Here is a 27267-nt window from a genome sequence, read left to right as displayed (position 1 = left end):
TTTCATGATGTCATTATATGTTTTTCTTTCTTTAGCTACTACTTTTCATGAGAAGAGTGACTGAGTAATCTGTCCTGAACGGGGCATGGTCTTAAGAGTCTGTGCTTTATTCTAGACTGAGTTTTGTTTCCCCATGTGGCCATAGGTAGGTGGGAGAGAGAAGGTGATTGAAGGATCAGAAATGGAGAAACAGGCATGCAGGGGAGTTGGATAGTGCAATTGATGTAGCAGTAGCAGCCCAGGTTCTGAGGGGAAAAAATGAAGATGGTGTCAGAATGCATGAGGCTACTTTGGGGGAAGGACAGAGTATCCCCATTTAATCTGCTTATTTCCTTCATCAGGCCCAAACTGCTTAAAACGTAAGTGGCTGCCAAACACACGAACAGATGTGCGGCTGAGAGTTTGGAAGCAAGATCAGCAGTCAACAGGCTTGTCATTCAACACTCCTGACCTCAGCTTTCCCCATCCTTCTACTTTGCTGGCTGGGGAAAGGTCAGGAGTTGATGTCTCAGTGCAAGTGGGAAACATTTCAAGAGGTGTGCAAGGGCAGTATTTTATCTTCATTGCAAAAAAACCCCAAACCAAACCACCACAAAACCCAAACCGGCAACTATTGAGGACAAACGCTTTCTCCACGGTCACTAGTGACAAAATGCTAAAGTGGCTGAAGGGGAGGTGGAAGCCGTCCCGGACGGCTGCTCCCTGGGGACAGTGGATGCCCCGGGGGCCCTGGAGAGGGGCGGCTCTGTACCTGAGCCCGGGCACGGACCCTTCCGCCCAGAGGAAGCGTGGGCGATGGCAAAGGCTCCCCGGGACGCATCGAGAGCCAGGCAGGACCGAGCAATAGCCGTGAGTGGAGAGCAAGGGGTGTCAGCGTTCGCGAGCGGGGAGGGGCAGGGGGGCGCGGAGCGGCGCTCCTCGCGGAGCGTTTCGGGGGTGTTTATTTCTTTACTTGGTTGTTATCAAGCAGCCGGGGAAGGAGGTTCAGACTTCCCGATCAGTTTCACGGCTGCTGAGAAAGTAGCCGCAGCAGGACACAGCTGGGTGTAACTGCCCTGCCTTCTGGGGAACTAAGTCGGTCTGGGAGCGGGGCCAGGGGTTTGTTTACCGCTCTCCTCGCCGAGCGTGCGGTACCTGTGAGTACAGACTTGAGGCGCTCGCCTGCCGCCCAGCGCGGCGGCCGTTAACTGTTGACTTCCAGCCTCACCACCCCCCCCTTTCCTCTCCCTTCCTAGAGAGACAGGGGCGGCGGCGGGCCGCGGCACCAGCGCTTATCGCAGCCGCTGACACGCCGCGGTCCTGCCCCACCCCCGCCGCCGAAGAGCCAGTCTGGCGGGGGGGGGAGAGAGAAAGAGTAAGGGAAGGGAGGCGAAGCCGCGCGTGGCCCCCCCGCCTCCTTGCCCTCAGCCAATCGGCGCTGAGGAAAAGCCCTCGTGCCGCTGACGCCCCCACGGGAGCCCCCCTTTTAAAATCGAGCGGCGGCGGCGGGAAGCGGCTCGCGCGGAGGCAGGCGGAGCGCCGCGGGATGGCCGCGGCTCGCGCGGTCAGGGGCTGAGGAGGGCCAGGGCCGGGAGGTCGCCAGTGGGCAGCGCGGGCAGGAGGGTCTCGTGCCCGCTCCGGTACACGGCTGAGGATGGCGCCGGTGAGCGAGCAGCTGGCGCCGCAGGGCGCGGGGGACAGCGCCGACGCCCCCCTGCCCGACCCACCGGCGGCGGCTGTGGTAGTAGTGGAGCCGCGGAGGGAGAACGGCAGCGACTGGTGCCCCGGCAGCGACGATCCGGCTGCGCCGAGCGGTGCGAGCGAAGCCCAGCCACGGGCGGTGACGGAGGCCCCCGGGAGCGCGGGCTGCGCTGAGAGCGCGGCGCCTGAGCCCCCCGAGGGCGGCTGGGGCTGGGTGGTGATGCTGGCCGCCATGTGGTGCAACGGCGCCGTCTTCGGTATCCAGAACTCGTGCGGAGTCCTCTTCGTCTCCATGCTCGAGCTCTTCGGTGGCAGCAAGGACAAGCAGCTGGCATTCAAAACAGGTGAGGGATGGCGAGGGAAGGGGTCGGAGTGGCTTCCAGACCGTTGCGCCTCGAGCCTTCACAGTCTCCAGCCCGGGTGGAGAAGGTGCAGCGGCCGGTAGACCTGGCTGACAACGGAGCAGGCGCTCCGGCTGTCAGTGTCTGTGCCCCGCAGGGCTGGGAGGGCCGGCCAGAGGTGTGTCCGGTGGGCTGCTGATGCCCGTCCCGGCGCTGTCCTCAGGCAGCGAGCCTACAGTCACAGGGGCCAGAGCACTTGTGGCAGGTCCGAGGGACTCGGAAACATTCGTTTCATCGATGTCATGGGAAGCTCCTCTCTTTTCCCTGGGAAGGTTTGGGGTCACAGCCGTTCTCCAGAGGCAGGGCCTGTGGCAGGTCGCTGCCGATACATCGTGGGGAGAAGCTGCAGGGAGAGGAGCAGGTGTGCTCCTTCCCCAGCAGTGCATTTGAGCATCTTTCATTGTGTGTTAAGGGGAGAAAATAAATACTCTTGGTCCCAGTAAGCTTTGTTCTGCCTCCCCCGCTAGCCTAATGATTAGTCTAAATCATTAATTTACAGCAGGATATGGTAAGCACTTAAAATATGGCAAGAACAGGCTTAACAGATGGCCAAAGCAGCATTTCGACATGGAGATCTACTGCTGTAACCAGTATCCCAAAACTCACCAGTGAAGTTATTGATGTTTGATGAACTCTGAAGATGTAACAGTACTATCACGATTAAATATCCACTCTGCTATTTCTGATTAAAGCACTCTAGACACAAGTGTCCATTGAAGGAGAGCATATATTTGTTTTATGCAGAGTTCTCTTTGAGAAGTGACTAAGTTGGTCAGACTGCCAGTGGCCAGTCAGAAATGCAGAAAAACTCGAGTAGTTGATACTCTTTCTGTTCATGGCACAGAGCTGTAATTGCTTTTCTTCAGGATCTCCTTCTCTAGTAACAATCTCTCTGAACAGTCATCTTGTTCCTAAGAAATAAATAAATTGGCTTTTAGGCAGTAGTGCAGTAGTCAAAGTAGCAAGAGGAGAATTGAAATTGCTATCTCTTGCCTTCCAGAGGAGTAATTGCACCGCTGGTGTTTGTGAGATGAGATTGTGATTTACTCCACCCATGTTTTTGAAAATTCACCCAACTGCAGAAAGTGGGAGGGGAGGGGGGAGAAAAATGGAACCTGACTTTAGAGTCTACTTGTTTTGAGTTCTTATTAGAAGAGCAGGTGAAGTCCTGAGTCCCAGATGTAGCCAGCACCTCCTGTATTGCCCTTTTTTTGTTAATTAATGAACAAGCTACAGCTGTGTTTTGGTTTGTTTTGCTCTGTCAAATGTACTGTGGTGTGGGTAAGGCAGAAGACGCTCCTTTTGCTTTCTCAAATCCAAATGGGTTTAAGTTGGGGGAAATACCATACCAGCTGCCTTGACTAGATGACTTGTGTGTGTGAAGGAGGACTGCAAATATCAAAGTGCCTCCTGTAAATAGCAGAGCAGCAGGTAGAAAGATGCCCTTCCTTTTAATACTTGAAAGTGCACTAATGAGGCTGGATGCTAGAAAGGCTAAGCAGCAGCTTTAAACAGAACGTGTTGCTCCTTAACGTTGAACATCATTGCCTAGAAGCTGTTTGTCTGCTGATTTTTATCTTGAAGGTAGGACCAAGAGTGAAATGAGCTAAACAAATGCTGATACAACATTCAGCTTATCAAGGGGAGCTATGATCAGAAATGGCAAAGTGCATGCAGTGTGCCTTGTACTGAACACTGATGGATTAGCTGCCACACTGTAGAGAAAAAGAATGGGTGTGGGACAGTCGTTGAATGATTTCATTTTTAATGCAAGCAAGCAGCAGTATCATGTGGTTATACTGTTCTGCAGATGGCAAAAGACTCAAACTTGGTTTGATTTCCAAGTAGCAGAAGAAACAGTTACTCATTTTGAATATAGTTTATCTAGATGGCTTGCTGCTCTGTCATCTGCCACATTGCTTTCAAAGTGGCTCGGGACTGGTGTCTCTGTGTGTTTCCATGAGTGTGGCTCTGTCTTTTCCTTGGGTAAATCTTTCAAGTTGTAACAGCTTTGTTCCATGTAGAATGTTGTGGGTGGCTTATCTTTTGTGTACTCTCAGTTAATGTTATTTGTTATCTCTGATGCATCTAAACCCTTCTATAACAAGGAGAAGAAAGGCACTGGGTGTCATACTCCAAACGAGGCTTTCCCTTTTCATGGTGTGGGGCGTGATGTGCTGTGACACTGTGCTATCTCATTTGCATTATTTACATAATTCAATGCCTTTCTTCCTGGTTTTTTAGTACTAGCTGCATTCAGTGGAGTTTAGTTGACTGATGTTTTCCAGTGTGCATTGCTCCTTACTCTGCAACTTTGTATAATTGCTCCCTGTAGTCTGTTTGACGTTGTCTTATTCATCTATTCTGGCTACCATTCTTGAGGCTCCTCAAATCCCTTCCTGGTTTTTGAGTTTGCCTAAGTAACCGCTGCCTAAAGAGGAAGTCAGCAAAGCATGTTTATTCATAAAGCCTCTTCTTAGACTTAGCAAGACATACCAGTGCTTAGTTCTGCTTGCCTATCCATAAAGATGATTTCATCTTTTAACTTAATTTGCTCTGTCTCCAGACACTTGAAGTCTCTTGATAGTTTCTGTCTCTTTTCCCATGGTTTGATTTCTTTAGCCTCTTGAAAGGAGGGTTGTTAAAGACCAACTTGAAGTTTAAATATTATTTGTCTCTTCCTTTTATTCAGTTATGAGTTTTTAATGAAGAAATGTAACAGTCTGTTAAACTGCTAAAGTTTGTCTACTTACTCTTTTAGCCAGTTTGAGTTAATTCACCAGCTGAGTTAATTTTATTAAAGATAATAAAAATGGTTAAGGTGGTAGCCTCTTTGCTTGGAGCAGTGTCTACTAGAGCAGGCTGCTTAGGACTTTGCCCAGTTGATTTTGCACATCTGTGAGGATGGAGACTCCAGCCTCTCTGGGTGCTCTATGCCACTGTTCAATTACCCCCACGGTACAAAAGCTTTTTCATACATGTAAATGGAATTCCCTGTATTTCAGTTTGGGTCTGTTGCTTCTTGCCAGAATGCCACTGAGAAGAGTTTGTCTCAGTTTTCTTTTTACTTCCTCTCCTCAGATATTTATGTACACTTAAATTCCCTTCCCCCTTGGCTTTTTCTTCTTGAGCCTAACCAACCCCATCTCTCTGTCTCTCATCCTATGTCAAACGTTCCAATTGCTTAATCATGTTTGCAGCTCTTTGCTGGACTCTCGGTAATAAGCAGGCTACCTGCTTGTTCAGCATAGTTGGTGGCTCAGACTCTTGAAGCTTCAGGGTCTTGGAGAAGATAAGCCAATCTCTTTCTTGCTGTCTCTGGTGCTGCACTGTCATCCCACACTGAATTCACTGGGTAACATGTGCACACCGCAGCACACCACTTACAGCCAAGTAGTGTGGCATCTGCTGCCTCAGTGCAGAGCTCCAGCCCTGCTCAGATGCATCCTTCCTGAGGAGCACAGTCTGGGTTGGGCCCTATGGTGTGACAGGGACAGTTGCTCCAGTTGTTGCTAGGACTGTGCCCTGTGGCACTGCCACTGCTGAGCAAGCGTTGCTGCTCTGAGAAATGCTGCTAGTCCTCTTTGGTATGCCTTGCTGCTGGCTGGCTGCTGCGCAAGCTGCTCTCTGACTGCTTCAGCGTGCTGGTGGAGCTGTGCTCGAGGTCAGCCCCTTTCATAATGTGAGGAGGTTTCAACAGTCACATGAAATTTAATGCTTTCTAAACTTTATCTAGATATTTACTCTCTGAAGAGCCACATGCAGATAATCTTAACTGAGGAACTGAGTAGCAGTTCAGGTTTAGCTGTAGAATTGTGATAAGGTTGGGAACTATCCTGAGCCTTATTTCAGTCTATCATTTCTAGATGGATGGATTACTTTATGAATACTTACAAAACATTTGGGAGTGTTTGATCAGTCACATGAAAGCATCTTTAGTTTGTTAAATGTTACAAAAATGTTGTAATTGGAATTCTTGATACTTTCTTTCTAACCTTTTAAACAAAAGGTGTGTTTAAACAAAGCCCTAAAAACCCTAACCCCACCCAAGCCAAACCAAACTCACTTTCTTCAGCTGAGTTTTCAGAAATACCTCTATAAATCTTACTCTGGATTTTTAAGACATACCACAAAGATTTAGGGGGAAAAAATAAGATCATCATAGGGAAGTGAAAGGTTTCTTGGTCTGAATTATGAGTAAAAGCTTTTAACAGAATCCTGGACCTCAAAACTTTGGTGTGAGAGGAGTATTCACAAGATTCTAACTTGCATTGCTGTGTGTTGCTAAGGAGAGTAAGGATTTTTCAACAACCATTGATCTATAATGCTCAGAAAGTAATTTCCCAATTTAAAATTGCTTCAGCTCCCTGAACTGCAAGGAGGGAGATCTACTGATTACTTGCATCCAAGTTAATGTAGCACTGATAATATAACTTTTATTTTAGAATACTCACTGTGGCAGGAGGAATAATGTAGGTCCTTTCATAGATCTTCCACAAACTTATCCCTTTTGTGAACACACAGCTAGTGCAGCCTTAGACCACTTCAATTTAACCTTCAGTAAATATGTACAGAAAGGCTAATTCCATGAGAAAACATTCCCTTGTGATCTAACATTATCTGTTTTACTTCCAGAAATCTAATTTATTGCAATAATAGCTCTGTTTTATATCTTGCCATTAATTTTCATGGGAACTGGAGAGGAATGACTTGCTCTAACTAAGTTAGAGTAGGAGCCCTTTAGCAAGGATGGGACCAATTTAAAAATCATCAGTGCTGGTTCCCACAGAGGAAGGAATTGCTGGGATGTTGAGGCCAGCCTCTCGCTGTTATCAGCAGCATGTGGATGATCCCATGCAACGTGGTCTGCCTTAGATAGTGTGGCTGCAATTTGATTGCAAGTTGTAAAGCAGCTTTCTTGTTGCCTCTGCTGTAATAAGCAGAAGCAGTGAATTCATTTGGCTATCTTCTGTGCTGTGCTTTGTTCAATAGAGCTACACTTCATGTTTAGAGTGCCTCAAAATAGGTTTTTCTTTTGCATTTTTTAGGCCATGTGTATGTATGAGGAATAAGTAATTGTAAATGTGCTAGCTATTACTTCCCTTGGTATCTAGCTGCTAGTCTGTTGGAAATGATTTGTAAAGTGGGCAGTAAAGGTTATCTTCTAGCTCATGGTCTGGGTTTTCAGCCACTTAAAAAAACCAAACAACTTCAATAAAAAGGTTCCAAGGAGAAAATACATTGGGTAAGGACCCAAGAAATCTCTCTGGTTCATTGCAGAAAAGTATGTTGACACCACAACTGACAGATCAAAAAAAGTTACCATTTTAACTGTCACTGCGGGAACTGTGAGCAAAGATAAAACAGTGTGGTAGTGCAGTAGAAGGTGCTAAACAAACTCTGATCTGAAGCATTCTGATTGTGCAGTTGAGGAGTGAGCAGTGTTGTCTCTTGGAACCAAAACACAGCTTTGATAGTTGCAAGCTTATACGATGACCAAGGACAGGGTTCTTGTGCACAAGATAGGAAAGCTGCTCTTTTGCAAACCTCCCTTCCCCCCCCATTTTTAACTACAACACCAAAAGGGATCCTTCCAAGTAGAGGCGTCCCAGTTTGAGCTCTTACTGTGTTGCTGTTGAATGCTTAAGAGCCATGGAATTTAAGGAGAAAAGAGAAGGTTGGTATTCATTAAAAGTGATCCTCAGTGAAGGTTGAGATGGGCCTTATGGTGGAGGCTTGTCTCTGCTATCTGGAACTGGCATTCCAGGCCCCCTGTTGTCCTTGGGCTGTTGTGACTTGTTTTCTATACCCAGGCATGTACTAGCCAGATGTCTCTTAAGGAGCTGCTTGTTTTGCTCTCCATTGGCATCTGGAGGGCAGCTGAGCAGCGTACAGAATGGCCAGCTGTCTAGCAAGGACATTGGGGTAAAACAAACCAATTTGATTTGCCCAAGGAAGCCTCTATCTTCTATCAAGAGCCAGAAGTACTGAGTGTTCTTGGGCCACACAGCCAGGGCTTACTTGGGCAGTAACCTGATCCTGTGTTATAATTAAACATGCTGGGATTGGAATAATCTCAGTGGGTTACATAGGTGATCCTTGTCAGTTTGCTCCATGTTTAGCCCTAATTACAGTAGTTTCAAAGTGGTTTGAACTAGCTGATGACATCAGCTGCTGTATTATGCTGTTTGAGAGGAAAGAAGGTGTGGTAATTAACGGTGCTTTACCTAAAGATACTATTAACCTCAAAGCAAGTGAGGTGGAAATTGAGAACTAGAACTATGGTGTGCATTTTGGACATGTGTCAGTGGTATGTGTCATGGCTCAGTAACAGCCTTACCAGAAAGTCAGTGTGGTGTTGCTAGATAATGTTTTTCCACACCTTGAGTGTATAGTGTACATGATGCCTTTTGGGTTCTCCTGCAATTAAGTTATGAAAATACAGCCCGTGGCCCCCTGAGTTCACTGGCTGAAGCTGTCAAGTATGTGATGTGAATGTACTTTAAAGAAAGATTTAATGACTTTGGCACATAATTTAAAGCTAATTTTAAACTGCCTGTTGTTCTTTTATACCTTCAAGTAATTTCCTACCTTTGAAATACTTAGGCTCTTCCAAACCCAAAATTGCATTCCAAACTTGAAAGGAAATTAGAGCTCTCAGTTTATGATTTTTGACACTGCTGGATGCAGGCGGTGATCTAGAGAATTAAATCAACACTGGGGAGTTGTCTGGAAGCTTAAATAAGATGTGCAAGCTGGAGATGTATTTTCTAATCCTATCAGAGTAACCCCATTTCTAGCAGATGGAAGCATGGAGCATTAACAGCCTTTTACACCTCTGTAAATATCCAAGTCTTTTGTTCATAGTGCAGCCGTTTAATGAACGTTTAGTTTCATGCAGTGAAATCACTGACCCTTGAAGGTGTGTGTGAGGGGACAGGAACAGAATTGGGTAGCTTACTGGGAACCTGGAGTGGAACCACACAAAATCAGCGTGGACACTGTTAGACACAGGGCTTTTGAAATTCTGCAATGAAGGAAGCTGAAGGTACCACAAATGTTCTGTGGTAGAAAACAGTACTATAGGATTTTACAGCTAGTCTGTTCTCAAGCTTGTCTCCAATTTAAGGAGTCTCAGTTTGAAGTATTGTAGTTGCATTTTCCCCTCCCCTTTAGTAGTTATTTCTGGCATGTGCTAAAATCATAAATAGGTAAACTATATATAGTTGTTCCCCTCCTTGCCTCTCTTTTTCCTGTTTCTATCTGGGTCACTGTGGGACTGTTGAAGCAATTGTGATGGTTGGAGGGTTTTGGTGTGTTCTGAGGTGCAATAATCACATTCACAAACCGGGTTAGGCGGATCCTTGGGTGTTTTATTGTCAAGGTTATCTTTCCTCTTGAAGGTTTATCAGAAGCTGATAAGATTGGGACATTGTTTTCTGTTTGATGCTCCGATGCTGTATGTAGCTGCTAATTTAGTTGTATTTGCTGGAGTGTTTTCTCTGTGGTACTGTATGTGAGCTTCAGTGTCCGATTGCTCTGGAATTTAGTTCATGTGCATGTAGGAATCAGGCCCACGTCAAGTTTGTGGCCAATGCTTTTGTGTGATTCTGTCTCAGAAGTAAAGGTAGATTAATCTTGTAGCTGCAATGCTTGAATGCATCTATACCTCCCAACAGTTAGACTGTAATTGTAGATGCTGTCTTCTCTTCAGCCTTTTGGCAGCTTTTCCAGGCACGGTCGTGGCCAGCGGTGTGATGTGATGTGCAAAGTTACAGGAGACAGAAATCAATGTGAATGCTTTCAGGTGTTTCATGTTCACCAGCCAGCATTGGTAGACTTCTAAAGCATGCTCTCAGAGGCAAGATACAGTTGCTCAGTGTGCTTTTTGCCTCTAACCTTTCTGTTTCCAGTTTTGCTCTTGCAGATTAGATCCCCTGGTGTTAGAGGCCAGACAGTACCAGTCAGGTGTGTCCTGTCTCAGAGGGAATTCACACTGAGCCCTACACTTGATAGGAACTGGAAACTAGAAATTGCTTCCCCTCGGAAGCACTGCCCTGCTCCTCTGAAAGCTGCCACGGCAGGGCAGAGTGCTTTGCCAAGCCATCTGGGAAATGCCTGTTGGTACCTGCCAGGCAGCTTTATTTCTATTTTATTTTTAAATGGAGGTGTTTGCTTTACTAGTGTGCTGTTTGAGATGTTTGATCGTGTGTGCAATCTCATGAAGATGATTAAATACTTGTAAATGAAGGTCGGAGGCATTTTTAGGAGCAAACTACCTAAAACATAAATTGGCTGACTAGGGCTTAGCTGGATATAAGCAAATACAAGTGAAAGCCTTGGGGTAGTGTTTTCTTAGTCTAAAGGATACACTTAAGAACACATTGTAGCAAATGAAGCCTGAAAGAATTCAGCTACAAGATGTCATTTGTTATATTATAGATTTTTATATGGATGGTAGATTCACCTCAAGCAATGCTTCCAGATGTAAGCAGGCAAAGATGTTTATTACGTTATACAGCAAAGTGTTAGAGTCTATCAGAAGGCACATCTCAGTTGGTCATTTTCTACTGGCATGCATGTAATGAAGGCATACAATAGGTTAAAATAACAAAACAATACGTTAACACATCCAGCCACATTCTGCCTAGTTTCTCTCCTTCAGTTACAAGGTGTTTACATTCCCCTCAGAGTCAAAGACAAAACATAGCTTTCTCTATTTCGAGCAAAGGCAAATCTTCCCTATAGCTTTCCAAAGCTATCTGAAAACAACCTCTTGCCACATCATTTGTAGGTACTTTAAGTTGGTATGACAGGTTAGGTAGAATGACAATAGGAAAACTGAACCCGAAGGTGTGCTCATTTCAATGTAAAATTCCTGCTTATGGTCACACTGGTGCTCACTTGTACATATGCTCAATATATATTCAACAGGAAAATGTTTCTAGTTTATGTTTAGGTTTTATTTGAGCATTCTACTGTTTGTTCTGTAATGCTTTTGGATTCTCTGAAAACAGGTCAATTGCTGTGAAAATAGATTATTGGAGTAGTTTGCTTGGTTTTAGCTTAAACAGGGGCAGGCAATCAGTGACACTGGTGAAGGACCACTTCTGTTTTCTTAACATTTATTGTCTGTATATGGGCAGCACCTGGAAAGGTCAGTGCTGATACATCAGAAGAGCATCTGTTCTTTCTGAAATGGTTCCCTCTTCCCTGAAGTAAGAACATTATCTAGACAGCTGTTGCTGATCTTCAGCAGGAGGTAAGGTCTCTGACTTGCTGATGTATCAGCTCTCAATACCTTGCAGATACAAATTGCCAGTGCAAAGAGCTGGCTGCTTTTGTAGCTGAGTTGCCAGCAAGTTTGCTTTTCTGAGCTCTCAAGCTAGACAAATGCAGGAAAAGGCAATTATTCTTCTGTTACTTTACTCCTTTTGCTATTATTCCTATTACATTTACTTTTTACGTTCCTCATTAAATGAGGAAATGTTCTCTGCTTTTGATTGGGAAGGGGGAAATGCAAAAGTAGCATTTAATCCAATTAATGTGTTTTCCTGCTCTGATTCATTGTGATGACTTTGAGCATCTGGTAGTAACTGAGCATGAGCTGCTTAAAGTCACAGAAACCCAATTCCCATTATTTCTGCTCATTGAAGGGAATAAATGAATTACCAGGCACTAATCTTTGGATAATTGCTTACTGAGCAGGAGATCTTAGCTCTTAAAGAAATTTAGGGCTGTAAGTTTATAGAGCTGTCAGAGCTAGTGAACTGTTTACAAAGGTTAACCACAACTGAACACAAGCTGAAATTTCAGTACAGATTTTCTCTTTGCTTGTATGAGTTTCACTGTAATTTATCAACTGAAGTTTTAAGATGAAGACTGGAATTTTGTCAATGTTTCTGGCAACACAGAGTTAGGATGTACCTGGGAATAAGATACAATACATATTACTCTCTTGAATGACCAAGCCATTTTGGGCTTGAAGTAACTTACTTAACCCATTTGGGGCTGGTCCTGTAATTTGGATGTAGAGGAAAGGGTGTGCCACTTAGGTTTAGAGAGTCTGCCCTGTGAATTTACACCCTGCATGAAGTTTTCCCTATTCACCTTTATTTCATGTAATTTTAGCAGGTTAGCTTTCAAAATCCTTTCTGTAATTGATAACTGTGTGGATTTGTCACTTCTCTTTAGGGTATGGGCGTTTGAAAGTCAGGTTCTTTGTCACTGGTGAGCATCAATCCTTTGTCTTTGGAGAGCAGCCTGAAAGAGGGTGCAATAAGTCGTTATTCATAGCTCCTACCCTGCAGCCTTAAGCCACCCCTACTGCTTTGACCTCGCTGGAGCAGTTTACTTTGTCTAGGAGCAGACTTCCTCCCCCACACATACATCTGGAAACATTCAGGGGCCCAAAATAATTAGATAAGCAAGCCTCAAATCTGCCTAAAAATTTACTTTATCAGAATACAATGCCTGCTAATATTTTTTTCAACACTTTGTAGGATAACTAAGAAATTTAAGGGGTTCCTGGGTGTTTCTGCCCTGGCAGTTACTGTATCTCATTGCTGTGGGCAGTTTATGCCTTCTTCTTTCTAATCTTTATTTTTTCAGGCTGTATACATCTGTTTGCCTCTGTCAAGTTCCTATTCAGCAGCTGCTCTTCACAAGTAACAGAAAATATGCCTTCTGCTTTTCTTACACTGTGTATTACAATGCTTATTACATTACATCTTTGATCAAAATTCCACAGGGATTCTGGCAGAGGGATAACAAAACCCTGCTTAACTCAGATGAAATACTCTGATTGGAAGCAATTGTTCCATGCAGTATATCTCTGCCTGTCAACAAGACCTGATGGTCTTACCCAGAGAATCTTTTCATCGTGGAATCCCTGCTTGAAACTTTCTCAATTGAAAGTAGCCTTTGCTTAATCTCCTTCCATTTAACTACTGTCAAAACATCAGGATATAGCAGGCTTGCCATATAAGGACACTACTGTTAATTGTTAAGGACAGTGATCTCACTAAGTCATGCTTGGCTGAAGAGCTGTCACAAAATTTCATGTTACTACTGCTGTAAACTTGTCTTATGCCAATTTCAGATTTTTTTTCTTCTCTATTCCTTAGTCTTCACAGGCTTGATCTGATTAAATTTGTTCATCAAGAAGTCAAATACTTCTATAACTCTATGCACTAAAGCACAATTCACAATTACCAATGCATTCTAGTTAGAGCTATGCCATCAACCTTGGAAGCAGATCTAGTTATGCTTTTGCAACCACTTTCCCATGGTCATACCCTCAGCTGAGCAGCTCTGTTTTACAGCTGCTCTTAGCACACCGAGGCAGAGGGGATGTTTGCATGTTTCCCTCTCCAGAAGCAAATTATAGCAAGCACTTGTACTCCTCCCACCCTGGACACTTTGATATCAATATGGATTAGAGTAATACATTAGTTTTATTCCAAAGTTACTTGAATAGGCTGGTAGGAAGTGCAGAGGAATGTTTTAAAATCTATGGGTTCTTTGTACCCTGCCCATGCAGTTGTCATGTGCAAGCAGAAAACAGCTGATTTGCATTTTTCACTACTTACAGGTGGTGCACTGGGCATAGCTTATCAGAAGCAGAGCAGATGAAACCACATCGTTTTTTCCCCAGTGTTGTCCATGAATTTGAGTACTTTAGTGTTTTGCTTTCCTGGGCTGCTGATCAATTTATTTGCTAGTGCCTTTTTTATTGCTAGTTTGGACTTCATTAGAATTGTTTTATACCTTTCTTGAGCACTTGGGAGTTGGATCCAAACCCAGATGGCTTGTTCTTTCTCCAAAATAACACCCCAAAACTAAACCTGCCCTCAAAAATACCAACCAGCCAAAGAGCCACCCTTCAGCTGCAGTCATTTAAGTTATATTTTAAGAGAAGTTCTGTTCTTTCAGCCTTTCTCCCTTTTCCAGGTGATGTTAGGGTTACCAAACACCAAGGGGATTCAACGTGGATATTTTTTTCTGGGTGTTGCTGCTAGCTGCTCTGTGTATGCTAATTTGACCTCTTCTTGGGTTTCAGCTTTTTTTTTTCCCCCCCCATACCTCTGTGGGCTTTTCCTTTCATCCAGTGGAAAATTTGTTTTTCTAAGAGTCTTTTGTGGTGGATGAATCATTTGAAAGCTGTAAGAAGTTCTAAACAATTAACCTTGGGCTTAGCACGAATGGTGTGTTACTTCACCATATCCAGATAATTCTCAGTAAACTCTGGGTTGTTGTTTTTATACATCCTTTGTATTCAAAAGATTTAATCACATGATTCATAATTGCTTGATGAATGGTAAGTATTTAAAGCTGCTTTTAGATGTGCAGGAGCTCATGATATTTATCTACTTGGTTGTGGCCTTGCCTCAGAAGGTGCAGAAATACTTCTGCTGTAGTGCTTTCTAGAATAAAATTTAGGTGAGGGAGAAGAAAAGCCTCCTTAAAGAGAAACCTTGTAAGTAAGGTAACTTTGACTTCTAAGTTTTATTCTAGTTTATTAAACAATGCAGAAAACATACTTGAATATAGTTTCTCAAGCAATTTACTGAAGTGCCTTTGTTCTTCCAGAGGATTAGTTTGTAAAGCAATTCCTAGTTGTATTTCTGCCATGCAAAATGCTGTGTTTGGGTTTTTCCTACCCATCTCTGGGGGTTTTGGTAGTACTTTTATTGAATCTGGCTACATCAAACCTATTAAAGGTGAGGCTTTGTTATGAAGTACCTACTAGCCTGCACCTAGAGGATGCTTAGTTCTGACTGTCAGGAAAACTTATGATTTCTCTGGTCACCAGTACTGAAGTGTACAGCATAATCTGTTTGCCTTGGCAGGATTTTGTGAAGCTACTCTTCAAGGGTGAGGATCAAGGGAGAAACTCTCATATCTTCCTTGGAGGCTTTGTAAGAGCAGGAATGACCCTCTTTGACAGTAGCCATCTTGACTATGGGGAAGAAATTAATCAGTACTCTTGTCTTCTAAGGGGGTGTTTCTAGTTGCACCTACCAAAGGAAGAGAAATACTTAACGCTTCTCTTCTGAATTAATTTCTTCGTTTTCAAGCTTCTGTAATTTCTTATATCAAGTCTGCAATATTCTTGAGAGTAAACTGGTCATAGAACTACCAGAATCCTTGGTTTTCACTATTGCAAACATTAGTAAATTTTTTCCTTTCCCCCCTTTTTAAATTGAGTTACTTCAGGGCCCTTGAAAGTAAAAGCATTGCCTCGAGCTAAGCATGGTGTTGGCAGGAGCTATGCAAACTTCTTTGTGTGGCTTTAGCCAAAGAACCTCATTCCTGACCTGAAATATCCCTGCTGTTTCCAGCTGTGAGCTTCATGAGCAAACACTATGAATTTTGACAAGCTGATCATTATTCATGCAGAATAATTTAGTAGATCAAATTCCTGTCCTAATTAGTTCCCCTTTTGCTTTTTTTTAACAAGCTTTCCACTCATTTTCTTCACAAGCCTTTTTTTCATTGGGTTGAGTATGGAATCCTAAGAAATGACTGAAGGATGCAAGAGATGTGATGTTGTGTTGACTAGCTTAAATGGAAGGCACCACATGTAAGTTACTGTCTGAGAATGTATTAAAATGCAGCATCACTGTATTGCTGCATGGAATTGTCTAAATTGCTCTTTAAATGGTGAGGTTTGTAAGCCAGGAGTACCCAGGGAGAGAATTAATTAAATTGGAGCTTTAAAAGAATGTTAAATTTTGAGTGGTTTGGCATTTAAATTACTGTATCAAGTTTTCTTTCCCCCAATAAACTAGTGTTATATGCTACTTAGGAAGGAATTGTTCTTGCAACCAAATCTTTACCACAATCCAATAGTGGGAAATACAGAGTCAGACTTAAAATGTCCTGTACTAAGGGTAGTATGTGATCCTTTAATGCCTGGATTAAATGTGGGTGGGTGTTATGGATTGTTCTATAAGTACTGTGATCCTGAAACACTTTTTTATGACATGCCCCAGGGCACTGATCCCACTTAGTTCTGAAAGGGCCCTGGCACTGACCATTCTGTCACACCTGGGCACTGGGGCCTCAGCCTGTGGAGGACCAGACAGGGAGTGTCATCCTGAGCCTGCAGATGGGCTTCCCATCTTCCTTTGCCCCTCTGGGCACCCCTGATGCCATCGGGGCTGAATGCTCCTGCTATGAGCCAGGGAGGACCCAGGGCAGGATGTTACTTGCTATCTCCCCCGCCGTTGGCTGTGCCCCTTTGTGGGTGTGCAGATGATCATCTGCTGGATAACCCAACACTGTGCAAATGGAGCTTGATGAAAGACAGCCTGATACCAGTTAAGAGAAGGGATCACTGTAGCAAGCCTTGTACTCCATGAGCAACAGAACTCAGACTTGGTTCAGGTTCTTGCAGTTTTCCTTGTTCTGTTTTTGCATTTTTTTTGGGGAAGCTGTAATTTTTGTCAGTGGAAGCAGCTCTGTGTCTTAGGTGGTTTAAGTCACTGTGAGAGCAAGGAGCTCAGACCTAAAGTATCTATGCATGTAGTATGTCTGTCTTTTGTGAAGTGTGGATATGTACTATATGCACATTACTATTACTTATTAATGTTAATAACATTATTCACAGATCTCAACCCATGACAGTGTCCCTAGATGTGTGAATAATGGTATTGACATTATTATGTGCACTTTATTATATATCCACACTTAACCCAGGACAGACAGGGGTTGTTTGTTGCAGTAGCATTTTTGTTAGGTTTAATACTATTCTTAGTCCTTCTCTTCCTTCCCCTTAAAATTAGAAATAGGGAATAACAGTTTACTTATTTGGAGCTAAGAGCTGACTAAGATGGCAAATCATTGCTGTAGTTCTTTGGATCTAGTGGGGTTACTGCTCTGGGAATAGCATTCAAGTAAACAGGGCTGTAGAAATGCTGGTAGCCAAGTGCTTGGTGCTTAGATTGCAACCTGATAAAACAAAAATACATTTAAAATGCTCAGACTCTATTGTAAGGAATTAGAGTGCAGTGCTAATGGATGAAGATTGATCCTCCAGCAGAGACCCTTGAGTGCTTTTTCTTTTTTTGCTACCTGCTACACTATTCTATAATGTGCTATTATGCAGTGTAACTGTGGAAAAAAAAAAACCCAAAGCCTCTGTGGTGTGCAGCTCTTGTCATTGACACAATAAATATCTGAGTCACTGCAGGAATGTGTTTCAGATTTGCACATCTTGAGCAAGACTATTGTAATTGCTGTGCAGAGTGGTGGATTTAGGCTTCTTTTCAACAAATATTAAGATGCAGTCTCTAGTGAACCATTAAGGAGCAAGGCATTGAAACTCACTGAAGTCTTCCATCCCTCGTCAGATATTTGAAGGTGATTGATTCCAGCAGTTTTCTTGAGCAAATGTTACAGTTTCTCATATAAGAGAAGTACTTTCATACCTTAAGGAAGTAACAAACAATGTTTTAATCCAAGGCTTCAGAGAACTTACACTAGACAGTGTGTGCCTGTGTCTATTTGCTCATGGTGGGTACAAAGAGTCTTTTTAATACAGCTGCCCAGAAGCTTGGAGAGCCAAAGGTATTGGTGAAAAACGGGGGAGGAAATGAGCCAGCAGTATGATTGGCTCCGAGTTTTGTGCTGTTGTATCTGCTCATTTTATGAATAAAAGCTTTGGATTTCTGATTTCCCACCCCAAGAGTACAGCAAAATCCTCACTGAGCTCATTGGGTTTTTTGTAGGAGTGGGATCTTTATCAAGAAGTACTTCAGGCTGTAGTTCCCATGTCCTGCATCTGTCAGGCTGATTTATTTCAGCTGCAGCTGAGAAATACTACATATGCAGCAAGTCATTCCTGAGGGTTTATCAGCTGCATATGTAAGATAAAATTGCTTTGTGTGGGCAAAATTAACCTTCTGTTCAGGTTTCCTTGATGTATGGCAACCTGGGCACCTGGATTGCCGGAAGTCAGGTAGATAACTGCCTGAATAGTTGGGCACTAAGTTGATGAGGAGTAGTTTATTGTCCCAGAGATATTGGCATTGAAAGGAAATGAAGTAGAACAGCAAGGTCAAGAGTTGCAGTGGCTGGTTCACTTGGTTACAAGGGTTAGAGAGGGCACAAGCTGAGTCACATGTGTGTAAGTGATATAAAGGGCATATGCTGACATGGGGAATTACCCTGCCATTCATGCTTTTGCTTTTATTTACTCTTATCAGTCTTCCCATGCAAATGATTCCTTCCTGTTAATCTTCTGGAAGGATTTGTTTGCTGCTGGGCAAAAAATGTATGATACCCCTGTAGCTGAAGTTTTCTGGAAAGAGAGGAGAATGGAAGACAGGGTAAAAGGAAATGCCTCTGACTTCTCTTTTTCCTCATCTTGTGAAAGCAGCACTTAATTCATAGTGTCACTCAGTGTCCACTTCTGGACTTGTATTTCCTTCTGGCAGAGTATTTGTGATGAGACTGTAATTTATATGTAAATATATGAGTAAAAAAGTGCATTCTTTCTGGAAGGTAGACACAGAAACTCACTTTACCAGAAGATTTCTTCTTGTTAAAGTCCAGTTAGCTTTCCACATCACTTATAGCACAAGACAATGTTAGAGTTCCAAAGGCAGAGGTTTTTTCTGTGTAGTTCAGTGTTTGTGCTTGTAATGCTAAATGCAGACACGTGCCTCTGAATGTTTGTATGTTTTTGGATCAAAATGTCCTGTTTCAAAGCAGACACTTTGGTGCCCTGGAATCACTTGTTCTTCTATTTTGTTTGTTCTTTGTAGTAGTATTTTGGGTTTGGTTAGTGACTCTTTTTTTTTTCCTTCTCTATGATAAATAAACTGTCACTTGCTGAAAATGGAGATGTTTACCCACGAAAACTGTTTTGGGTAAATGGTGGGAAACAGTGGCTTGTACCATTAGATTGTCTAGGTAACAGTTTGAGCCTTGACAGTATGGATTTAAAGCCCATTGTAGGCATCTATAGAAGAGAAGAGGAATACTGGAGAGGAATTGGAGAATACACAGAATGGTAGGTGTAAGAAGGGACCTTTGGGGATTACTTAGTCCAAACCCTGCTAAAGCAGGACCACCTGGATCAGGTTGCACAGGGAAAGTGTCCAGGCAGATTTATTTTTTTCTCTTGACCTGTGCTCAGGGTTGAGAGAAAGAGAAACTCCACAACCTCCCTGGGCAGTCTGTTCCAGTGCACTGCCACCCTAGAAGTAAAGATGCTTTTCCTCGTGTTTAGATGGAACTTTGTGTTCTAGTTTGTGCCCGTTGTCCTATCACCAGGCACCACTGAAAAGTCTGCCCCCATCCTCTTTACACCCACCCTGTAGATATTTATATGCATTGAGGAGATGCCCTGCCAGTCTGCTCTTCTCCAGGCTAAACAGCCCAGGGCCTCTCAGCACTTCCTTGTCAGATATTCCAATTTCCTCCATGTCTAATACAGTTTCTTGATACAAACTGTTATAATTTGTCCTCAGGATGCTAATGAAGTTACTGAGATGTCATGGGGTCTCTTAGCCAGTTCTGATAGATTCAGAAAGATCTTTGCATGTGAAAAGTTAGGGTTAGTCTGTGAAGTGTTTGATGGTAAACTACACTCCTGAACTTTGACTGGTCTACCAAACTGTCTTGTGAAGCAAGATTTATCTTGTCTTGTTTTGGTTTCATCCTGGTGATCTTAGAGCTCCTGATGCTGTAGGAGTGGAGTGTATGCTTGTGCTGTTTGAAGTGTGACCTTGATTTGCAGTTCTCTTCCCAATGCAGTGAGGTAAGGGAAAGGAGGATGACCAGTAAAGGAAGAAGACCAATAGTGCCATTGAAGAAGAATTTGGGTCTTGAGGTCTAGTCTGTGTCATAGATCTAAAACATGAGACCATTGCACAAGGTGCTTGGTTGCAGATGTCCAGAATGTGTCAAAATAGTTGTGAGAGTGGTTGGGATTAAACCTTTCAGTCCTCTTTGAAGCTAACACTTTCTTCCATTCAAGATTACTGATCTGAAATCAAAATATGAATGGTGATCCTTGGTGGTCATTTGTTGGGTACTAAAAAAAAAGGAAGAAACCAGTGTGAATTTGGGGGAGAGGGGAGGGAAGGAAAGACAAAAGCATGCCTGGGAATGAGATCTGAAATTCAGGGGTTTTTTAGTGTTAGTTTAAAATGTGGTTACCTTGTGCTTTGAAAATTGTCTCGGACAGTCAGCAGAAAACATTCTTGTATGACTCCCAAAAGGAAAAACAAGTGATTACAGCCATTTCTTATCGATTTGTTCCTTGTTTATTCTCCCTACCACAGCATTTTTAGACTTTAAGTGTCAAAGGTCAAGCTCAGTTTGCTGTGAAATCCAAATGCATGTGTATTTCTGTTAATGATTGACTCCAGCCTTCCTTTAAAGGTTCCTGAAGGCTTAATACTTATAATCTCTACCAGCAATATTTTGCCTAACTGCACTTCTTACTTTTGGGCATTGTTTCATTAACTTAAGTATGGTTATTTTCCTCTGACTTTAACTCCATAGATCTGCAGTCTGTCTACTAGAAAATGTTCTTGTAGGCAAACAACTCTTACTTTTTCTTTAACTGGTTCAGGTACCTTTTTTCTTGCTGTATAGTTGGGAGAAAAGGTCATCATCCGTTTCCTATGATATTTGCTTTGGATTCACAGTTACTGTCTGGTTTATTTGTTTAAGGGAGAACCAACAAGCAAAAAACCCAAACAAAAAACTCCAGACACCTCCCAAAAAACCAACCAAACAAAAAGCCCAAACCAAAACAACAAACAAAACACCTCAAAAACCTAAGCTAGTGTTAGAGGCCGTGTGAAGGAGGTGGCATCTCAGCACTCAGCTAGCTGCAGCAATTCAGGATGCTTTGTCAGTGCATGAATACTTGTTTTTCTGACTTTTCTGTTTTCCTGCTATTTATGCTTACAAGCACTCGACTTCAGTAGAAATTGTGATGTTGTGTTGTCATGACTTACAAAGGCAGAGGGTGAAACTAGTCTAGTCTTGTTTTTGTAAGTGGCAGGATGGGGGAAGGTCACTGTGTTAAAGATATTTGTGAATCTCTTCTGGCACTTGGCCTTTCATCTGTCACCCTTTTATGGTGTAAAAAGCCTTGTGGAGAACATTTGCAGTGTATAAAGCCTTGGAATAAATCAGTGGATGTTCTGACTTGATATCATGTTTGGTTTTGTTTCTTACTCCTCCTTTATGAGCTTATTTTGCTAACTTTGCAGCACATTGGCAAGTTTCTGCTTCTTTCCCCCTTGCTGCATCAAGATGAAAATGGCACATACACACCTGAGGTAGCTTTTTGGACTCTCACGAGGCAGGAGTGTTGAAGAGATGCTTAAACACAGCATCAGAATGAACTACTTCAGGCTGTCTGATAATGACTTAATGTCTACCAAAACCAGAGGTCAGGCTTTCATGTTTGTGATATGGAAGCAGGGTGTCTGCTCAAAGAATTCTTTATTAGGATCTAGTGGATCATACACAGTGCTTGCTTTCTGGCTCATTATAATTGCCAGTATCTTTCACTAATGAGATTATTCAATAAACTTTGTTCTCCAGCAACGAAAAAATAGAAGGAAGCAGGGGGGGGAAGCTCTCTCTTATTCCTGTCAGATACTTCCACTAACCTGTGGTCCATAAATCTTTGTGTATTGGCCATGATCTTTTATGTGTTGTAGAAATCTGATTAGATCCTTCATAGAGAATTCTGATTCTTAAAGTCAGTTCAAGACAGCTTTGGTGTCCAAAAGAGATGGAATTTCCTTGTGCTAAATTCTTTGCCTGTAATACTTTAGAACTTTAAATTGGGGGTTACATTTGGTTTTTTTGGTAGTATTGCTCTTCTGGGAGAGCCTAGCTCAGACATCTGCAGACTGTAAACTTGAAATAAGCAAACTGAAAGCTGTAGTCATGTAACCTGAGTTCAGAGTATGGGATACTTCCTGTGGCAACATTATGTCATGACTTTATTTTTAGTCCTTAAACACACACTTTGTCTAATGGGACCAGCAGATCTCTCTTGAATAGAGCAAGCAGTGCACTTCTTTGACAGTAGGAGTTCTAAACGTGTCAAGACCTGCATTTCAACATCTGCTTTCCTTTTCTACTGGCATTCTGCTCTGTGATCTGTGGATTGCCCAGTAAAGGCAACTGTTCTGTGGAAACACAGTTGCTTTCCCTCTTGCACCCACAATTGATGAAATTCCTCAGATTTCATAAGAAGCTACTGAGCAGGCCCTGCAAAGGTTTTTCACAGATGTGTGTTAAGCAAGACATGTAGCATGAGGAATTGGATGTTGGTTTTGAGTAGTGATAGGCTGGATAAAAATAGGCTTGGCATTTTCCAGGAGGCTGACCTACAGAGGCTCTCAGGATATGGGAGGATATTTGGATGCTTGCTATGTGTAATGGTTCTGATGATCTGTTAGTTTCCTAACATGAGTTGAACAATTCCCTCTCTTGGAAATTCCTAGCTTTTCCCTGGAGAAAGAAAAGTAGGTAATGGATAAAAGAGGATGTATCTGGAGTGCCTTAGGCAAAGGGTAACCCTGTGCTTCTGGGCACAGGCAAAAACAATAAACCAAGACAGGTAGAAAAGAGGAGACACAGATGTTGGGGTGAGTCTAAAGGAGGGCCACGAAGGCTGAGTGAGCTGTTTTTTTTCAGCCCCGAGAAGAGAAGGCTCTGGGGTGGCCTTAGAGCTGCCTTCCAATACCTGAAGGGATCCAACAGGAAGGCTGCAAAGGGACTTTCCATAGGGGTGTGTGGTGATAGGACAAAGGGGAATGGTTTGAAGCTGAGGGAGAGTACAGTTAGACAGGATCTTAGGTGGAAGTTTGGAAGTTCTTCACTACAAGGGTGGTGAGACTCTGGAACAGGCTGCCCAGGGAGGTTGTGGATGCTTCCTCCCTTGGGGTGTTCAAGGCCAGGTTGGATGAGGCCTTGAGCAGAGTCCAGTTGAAAAGCATCCCTGCCCATGGCAAGAGAGGTTGGAGCAGATGAGGTCCCTTCCAACCTGAGCCATATTCTGATTCTGTAATGAGTTTGGTTTTTTTCCTCTATCTGAAGGATAACTTCTGTCCCATCTTCTAGGGAAGCTTGAGAATTGGTTGTTCTGCAATTGCATGTTTTGAAGAGTTCATTCTTAAGTTCCAGTGCCTTAAGGGAGGTTCAGATCCTTAAGGTAGAAATAACTCCACTTCTATGGCAATCAAAATGTTTTGTGTATGAATATGAATGCAGTTATGTAGCAATTAGGTGCTGTATTAGTATCTGAATTAGCAGCTCTGGAATATAGCCAGCTTGTGGCTAGGAATGCAGCCAACAGCCTGGAGGAGAAATGTTTTAATTAATATGTAATAACTGCTCTGGAGAGCTCTCATTATTCTGGCAAGCTGCATTTGTAATTTTTCATCTTATTTGGGACAATTGTAATTCTGTGTTTTGAAAGTGTGACAACAATTCTTTGTGCTTTCTGCACACTGAGCAAAAAAAGTGTAAGAGTGCTTAAAAACTTATTTGGGTGAAGTGAAACTGGAAATTGCTTTTATCTTTCTGAATATATTTTTATAGCCATCAGTTTCTTTGTGGGGTCAAGGTACTACAGCAAGAGGGTTTTCTTTTAACCTGAGGGAAATGAACAATTTACGTGTGCTCTTCTGTTTGTCTTGATACGTTTGGGTGCTGGATTCCTTCACAAAGGATGAATGCAGTAAACTTCTGGAACTATGCATGCATGTGGCGTTAAATGACACAACGTTCTGGACATTAAATGTCAGGAACATCTATCACAGTAAAACTAAGGTTGGAAGAGACCTCAAGGATCATCGAGTCCAGCCTGTCTCGGTAGACCTCACGACTAGACCATGGCACCAAGTGCCACGTCCAGTCTCCCCTTGAACACCTCCAGGGACGGTGACTCCACCACCTCCCTGGGCAGCACATTCCAATGACGAATGACTCGCTCAGTGAACAACTTTCTCCTCACTTCGAGTCTAAACCTCCCCTGGTGCAGCTTGAGACTGTGTCCCCTTGTTCTGGTGCTGGTTGCCTGGGAGAAGAGACCAACCCCTTCCTGGCTACAACCACCTTTCAGGTAGTTGTAGAGGGCAATGAGGTCACCCCTGATCCTTCTCTTCTCCAGGCTAAACAATCCCAGCTCCCTCAGCCTCTCCTCATAGGGCTTGTGCTCAAGGCCTCTCACCAGCCTTGTTGCCCTTCTCTGGACATGTTCAAGTGTCTCAATGTCCTTCTTAAACTGGGTTAGTTCTACACAGGAATTGCCCAAAGAAACACTTCCCTCTCCTTCAGATTGTGCCTTGAAAACCCATTACATTTTTCCCTTGCTCGAAGTCCCGTAACACCTCTTTCCCCAAACAGTTGTTTCATGTTTCATTGAGGTCATTGCTTGTTGTAAAATGGAGGTTTCATTTCTTCTGCTGTCATTTGTTTTTCTCCAGCCAGCTGTTCTTCCCCGCCCCCCCCCCCCCCCCTTTTGTCTTTCATTTCTATTGTAAACTCTTTGAAGGAACAGGTTTGTTTTTTCTGCTTGTTTGTTTTGCTTCTAGCGCCTCGCACAGTGGGGTCTTCAATGTGTAGGCTGGTTGGGGCTTTAACAGCACTGCTTTTAAGTCTTGGTGCACTATTCTTTAGTAGGTCTTTTGGTTTTAATTGCATACTTATATATATATATATTCCCCCCCCCCGGTAATTTTATTTGCCCATATTACTGAACCATGATTGTTTACCTCGCTGTGTCTTTAGGGAAGGCTTAAACAACATTCCTTCCCAAATGGATGGGGACACTTGCCCTTTAGAATATCTATGCATTGGTGGTTGTGCTACAGAAGCTTGGTTTACTTTTATGCCCTGGGAGAACCGTTGGGTGTGACACCAGCAATGCATGTTTGAAAGACTGATCAGATGATAGCAGGCAAAAGATGTGGTTCTGAACACCTGCATGAAGCGAAGCAGAAAGCTCACTTCTGATTTGCATCAGATTCTTTTCTACCCAAGTTTTTTTTCTTTTTAAAGATATTTTTGTACAGTTGGAACAAAAGAAAAAAAGGCAGTTGTGGCTGAGTCTTTAGTATGCTCAATTGAACCTTGCTGAGCTGAAGGCTCATTTGTCAACGAAGCACAGCTCTAACACTGTGTGTAGTGCTGGAGCAGTATCAGATGCAGTGATATTTTCCTATTGTATGTGGAAATGATTGTGCTAGCTCGAGTTTAAAGCAAAATCTTCTTTTTCCTGTGCATGCTATGATATAAAGGCCTATAATAATGAGTACACAAGCAACCAATGCTCAGTATAATCTAGATCTGTGTAATTAAGTCAATCTGTGAAATTTTTTAGCAAATGTTTGGTCATTGAAGTCTAGATTTCAAGTGAAATGTGCTAACTGATGTTGGAGCAGATATATGGAGCCTTGAAGGTATCTTTAATGGGCTAGAGGTCAGTTTGAATACTGGGTTAGTTACTGGAGGAATAATTGTGGTGGTTGGTGGTTTTATGGTGTCTTTGGTTTTGGTTTAAGAAGCCCCAAAGCCAGCATTCCTTAAGCTGATAAAGTCTGACTCAATTGATCATGTAAATTGGTCAAGCTTCTTACCATGTCAGGCAACTCTTTAAGATTCATTTTGATAGTTTAAAAAGAATTCTTTCCCCATTGTTACTCATGTTTTCTGTAGGATTCTACTGCTGAACTAAAATAGTGAGACTTTTAAGCTCTTGCTTTCCTGAAAAGCTGTTGTCTTCTCTTTTGCAGCATGGGTGAGCTCTCTTTCTATGGGGATGATTTTCTTCTGCTCTCCCATAGTCAGCATATTCACAGACTTGTTTGGCTGTCGGAAAGTAGCTGTTGTTGGAGCTGCAGTGGGGTTCACTGGACTCCTTGCAAGTTCTTTTGTAAGGTAAGCAATTCTAGTCTTTAAATTATTTTGTCACTGTTACAGTGTAGAGGTAATGCTGATCCTGTCAGCAACTGACACTTTATATAACATCATAAACCTTGGTTTATTTGCTTTTCTTTCCAGCTGTGACTTGTAACTCAGAGTGGTACTTTCATCTTTCAAAAGTAGTTAACCCTCCTCAGATATAACATTATAATTGCACTCCCTCTTTAGCAGGAACTGTTGTGCATAATGTTTTCAGCAGAAGACTAATGCTGTAAGATCAGCAGCACTGTCCTGAATAATTCTTAACTCATTTCTGTAAACATGTCCATTCACTGAATCTGCCTTGCATCTGGTAGGTGAATGTGAGCATGCAGTATGGTACTGAGCACTCATTTTGTTTTTCTCTTCCCTTCTTTTGACATAGCACCATTGAACCTCTCTATTTCACCTATGGAGTCTTATTTGCCTGTGGCTGCTCCTTTGCCTACCAGCCATCCTTGGTCATTCTGGGTCACTACTTCAAGAAACGCCTTGGACTGGTGAACGGCATCGTCACCGCGGGCAGCAGCTTGTTCACTGTGTCACTGCCCTTCCTCCTGAGGGTTCTGATCGACTCTGTCGGCCTCTTCAACACCTTGAGGGTCCTGTGCATCCTCATGTTTGTTCTGTTCTTGGCTGGCTTTACCTACAAACCGCTTGTTCCCAGTGCCAAAGCCAAGGAGGGGGGAAAGAAGGGGAAGTTCAGATTCCCTTCTGAAAAAAAGATTTGCAATTTCTCTGTTTTCAAAGTTCTCAGCTACAGAATCTGGGCTGTTGGGATCCCAGCTGCACTTTTTGGATATTTTGTGCCTTATGTTCACTTGGTAAGTGTGTGTTTCTTTATGTATCACACTTTAAACCCTGCAGCTATCTCCCTTTGTGCTGCGGACTACGAAGGTGATCTGTGGTAGGAAGCGCCCCTGGAAACGCGAGTTGTTTTGGGGAGAGCAGCAAACCTGATTTGGATGTCTGGGATTAGGAGAGGGCTCTAATCAGAAATATTAGTTGATCCTTCTTCTTGGTAAAGTACTTCAACCATGAAAACAGACATTTGAAAAGTGTTCCCTGCTCTCCAGGGAGATGTTGGTAGTTGGCTGCATACATTGCCAATGACACTTGTGCATTTCAGAGGAATAATGGAAGGGTTAAACAACAGTTAACAAATAAAACTTCTGATTTTAAATCCCCCCCCCCTTAAATTGAGGTATGGTAAAAAAGCATTTTAAGAGTATAT

At 43.0% G+C, this 27267-nt stretch overlaps 1 protein-coding gene across 1 annotated transcript in view; it reads left to right on the top strand.

Annotated features, from left to right (window-relative positions):
- Positions 1-1628: 1628 nt before the first annotated feature.
- Positions 1629-27267, top strand: part of SLC16A10 (solute carrier family 16 member 10) — a 40666-nt gene continuing 15027 nt past the window's right edge. Inside the window, exons 1-3 of the mRNA XM_009896468.2 lie at positions 1629-2024; positions 25865-26009; positions 26419-26857. Coding sequence (XP_009894770.2) covers positions 1634-2024; positions 25865-26009; positions 26419-26857 — 975 coding nt within the window. The 5' untranslated portion in view covers positions 1629-1633. The remainder of the gene's footprint in view (positions 2025-25864; positions 26010-26418; positions 26858-27267) is intronic.

This window comes from Dryobates pubescens, chromosome 28 (assembly GCF_014839835.1).
Source record: "Dryobates pubescens isolate bDryPub1 chromosome 28, bDryPub1.pri, whole genome shotgun sequence".
NCBI classification, from domain to species: Eukaryota; Metazoa; Chordata; class Aves; order Piciformes; family Picidae; genus Dryobates; species Dryobates pubescens.
The sequence above is the reverse complement of the archived record's forward strand: the minus strand, read 5'-3'. Positions and strand labels throughout refer to the sequence as shown.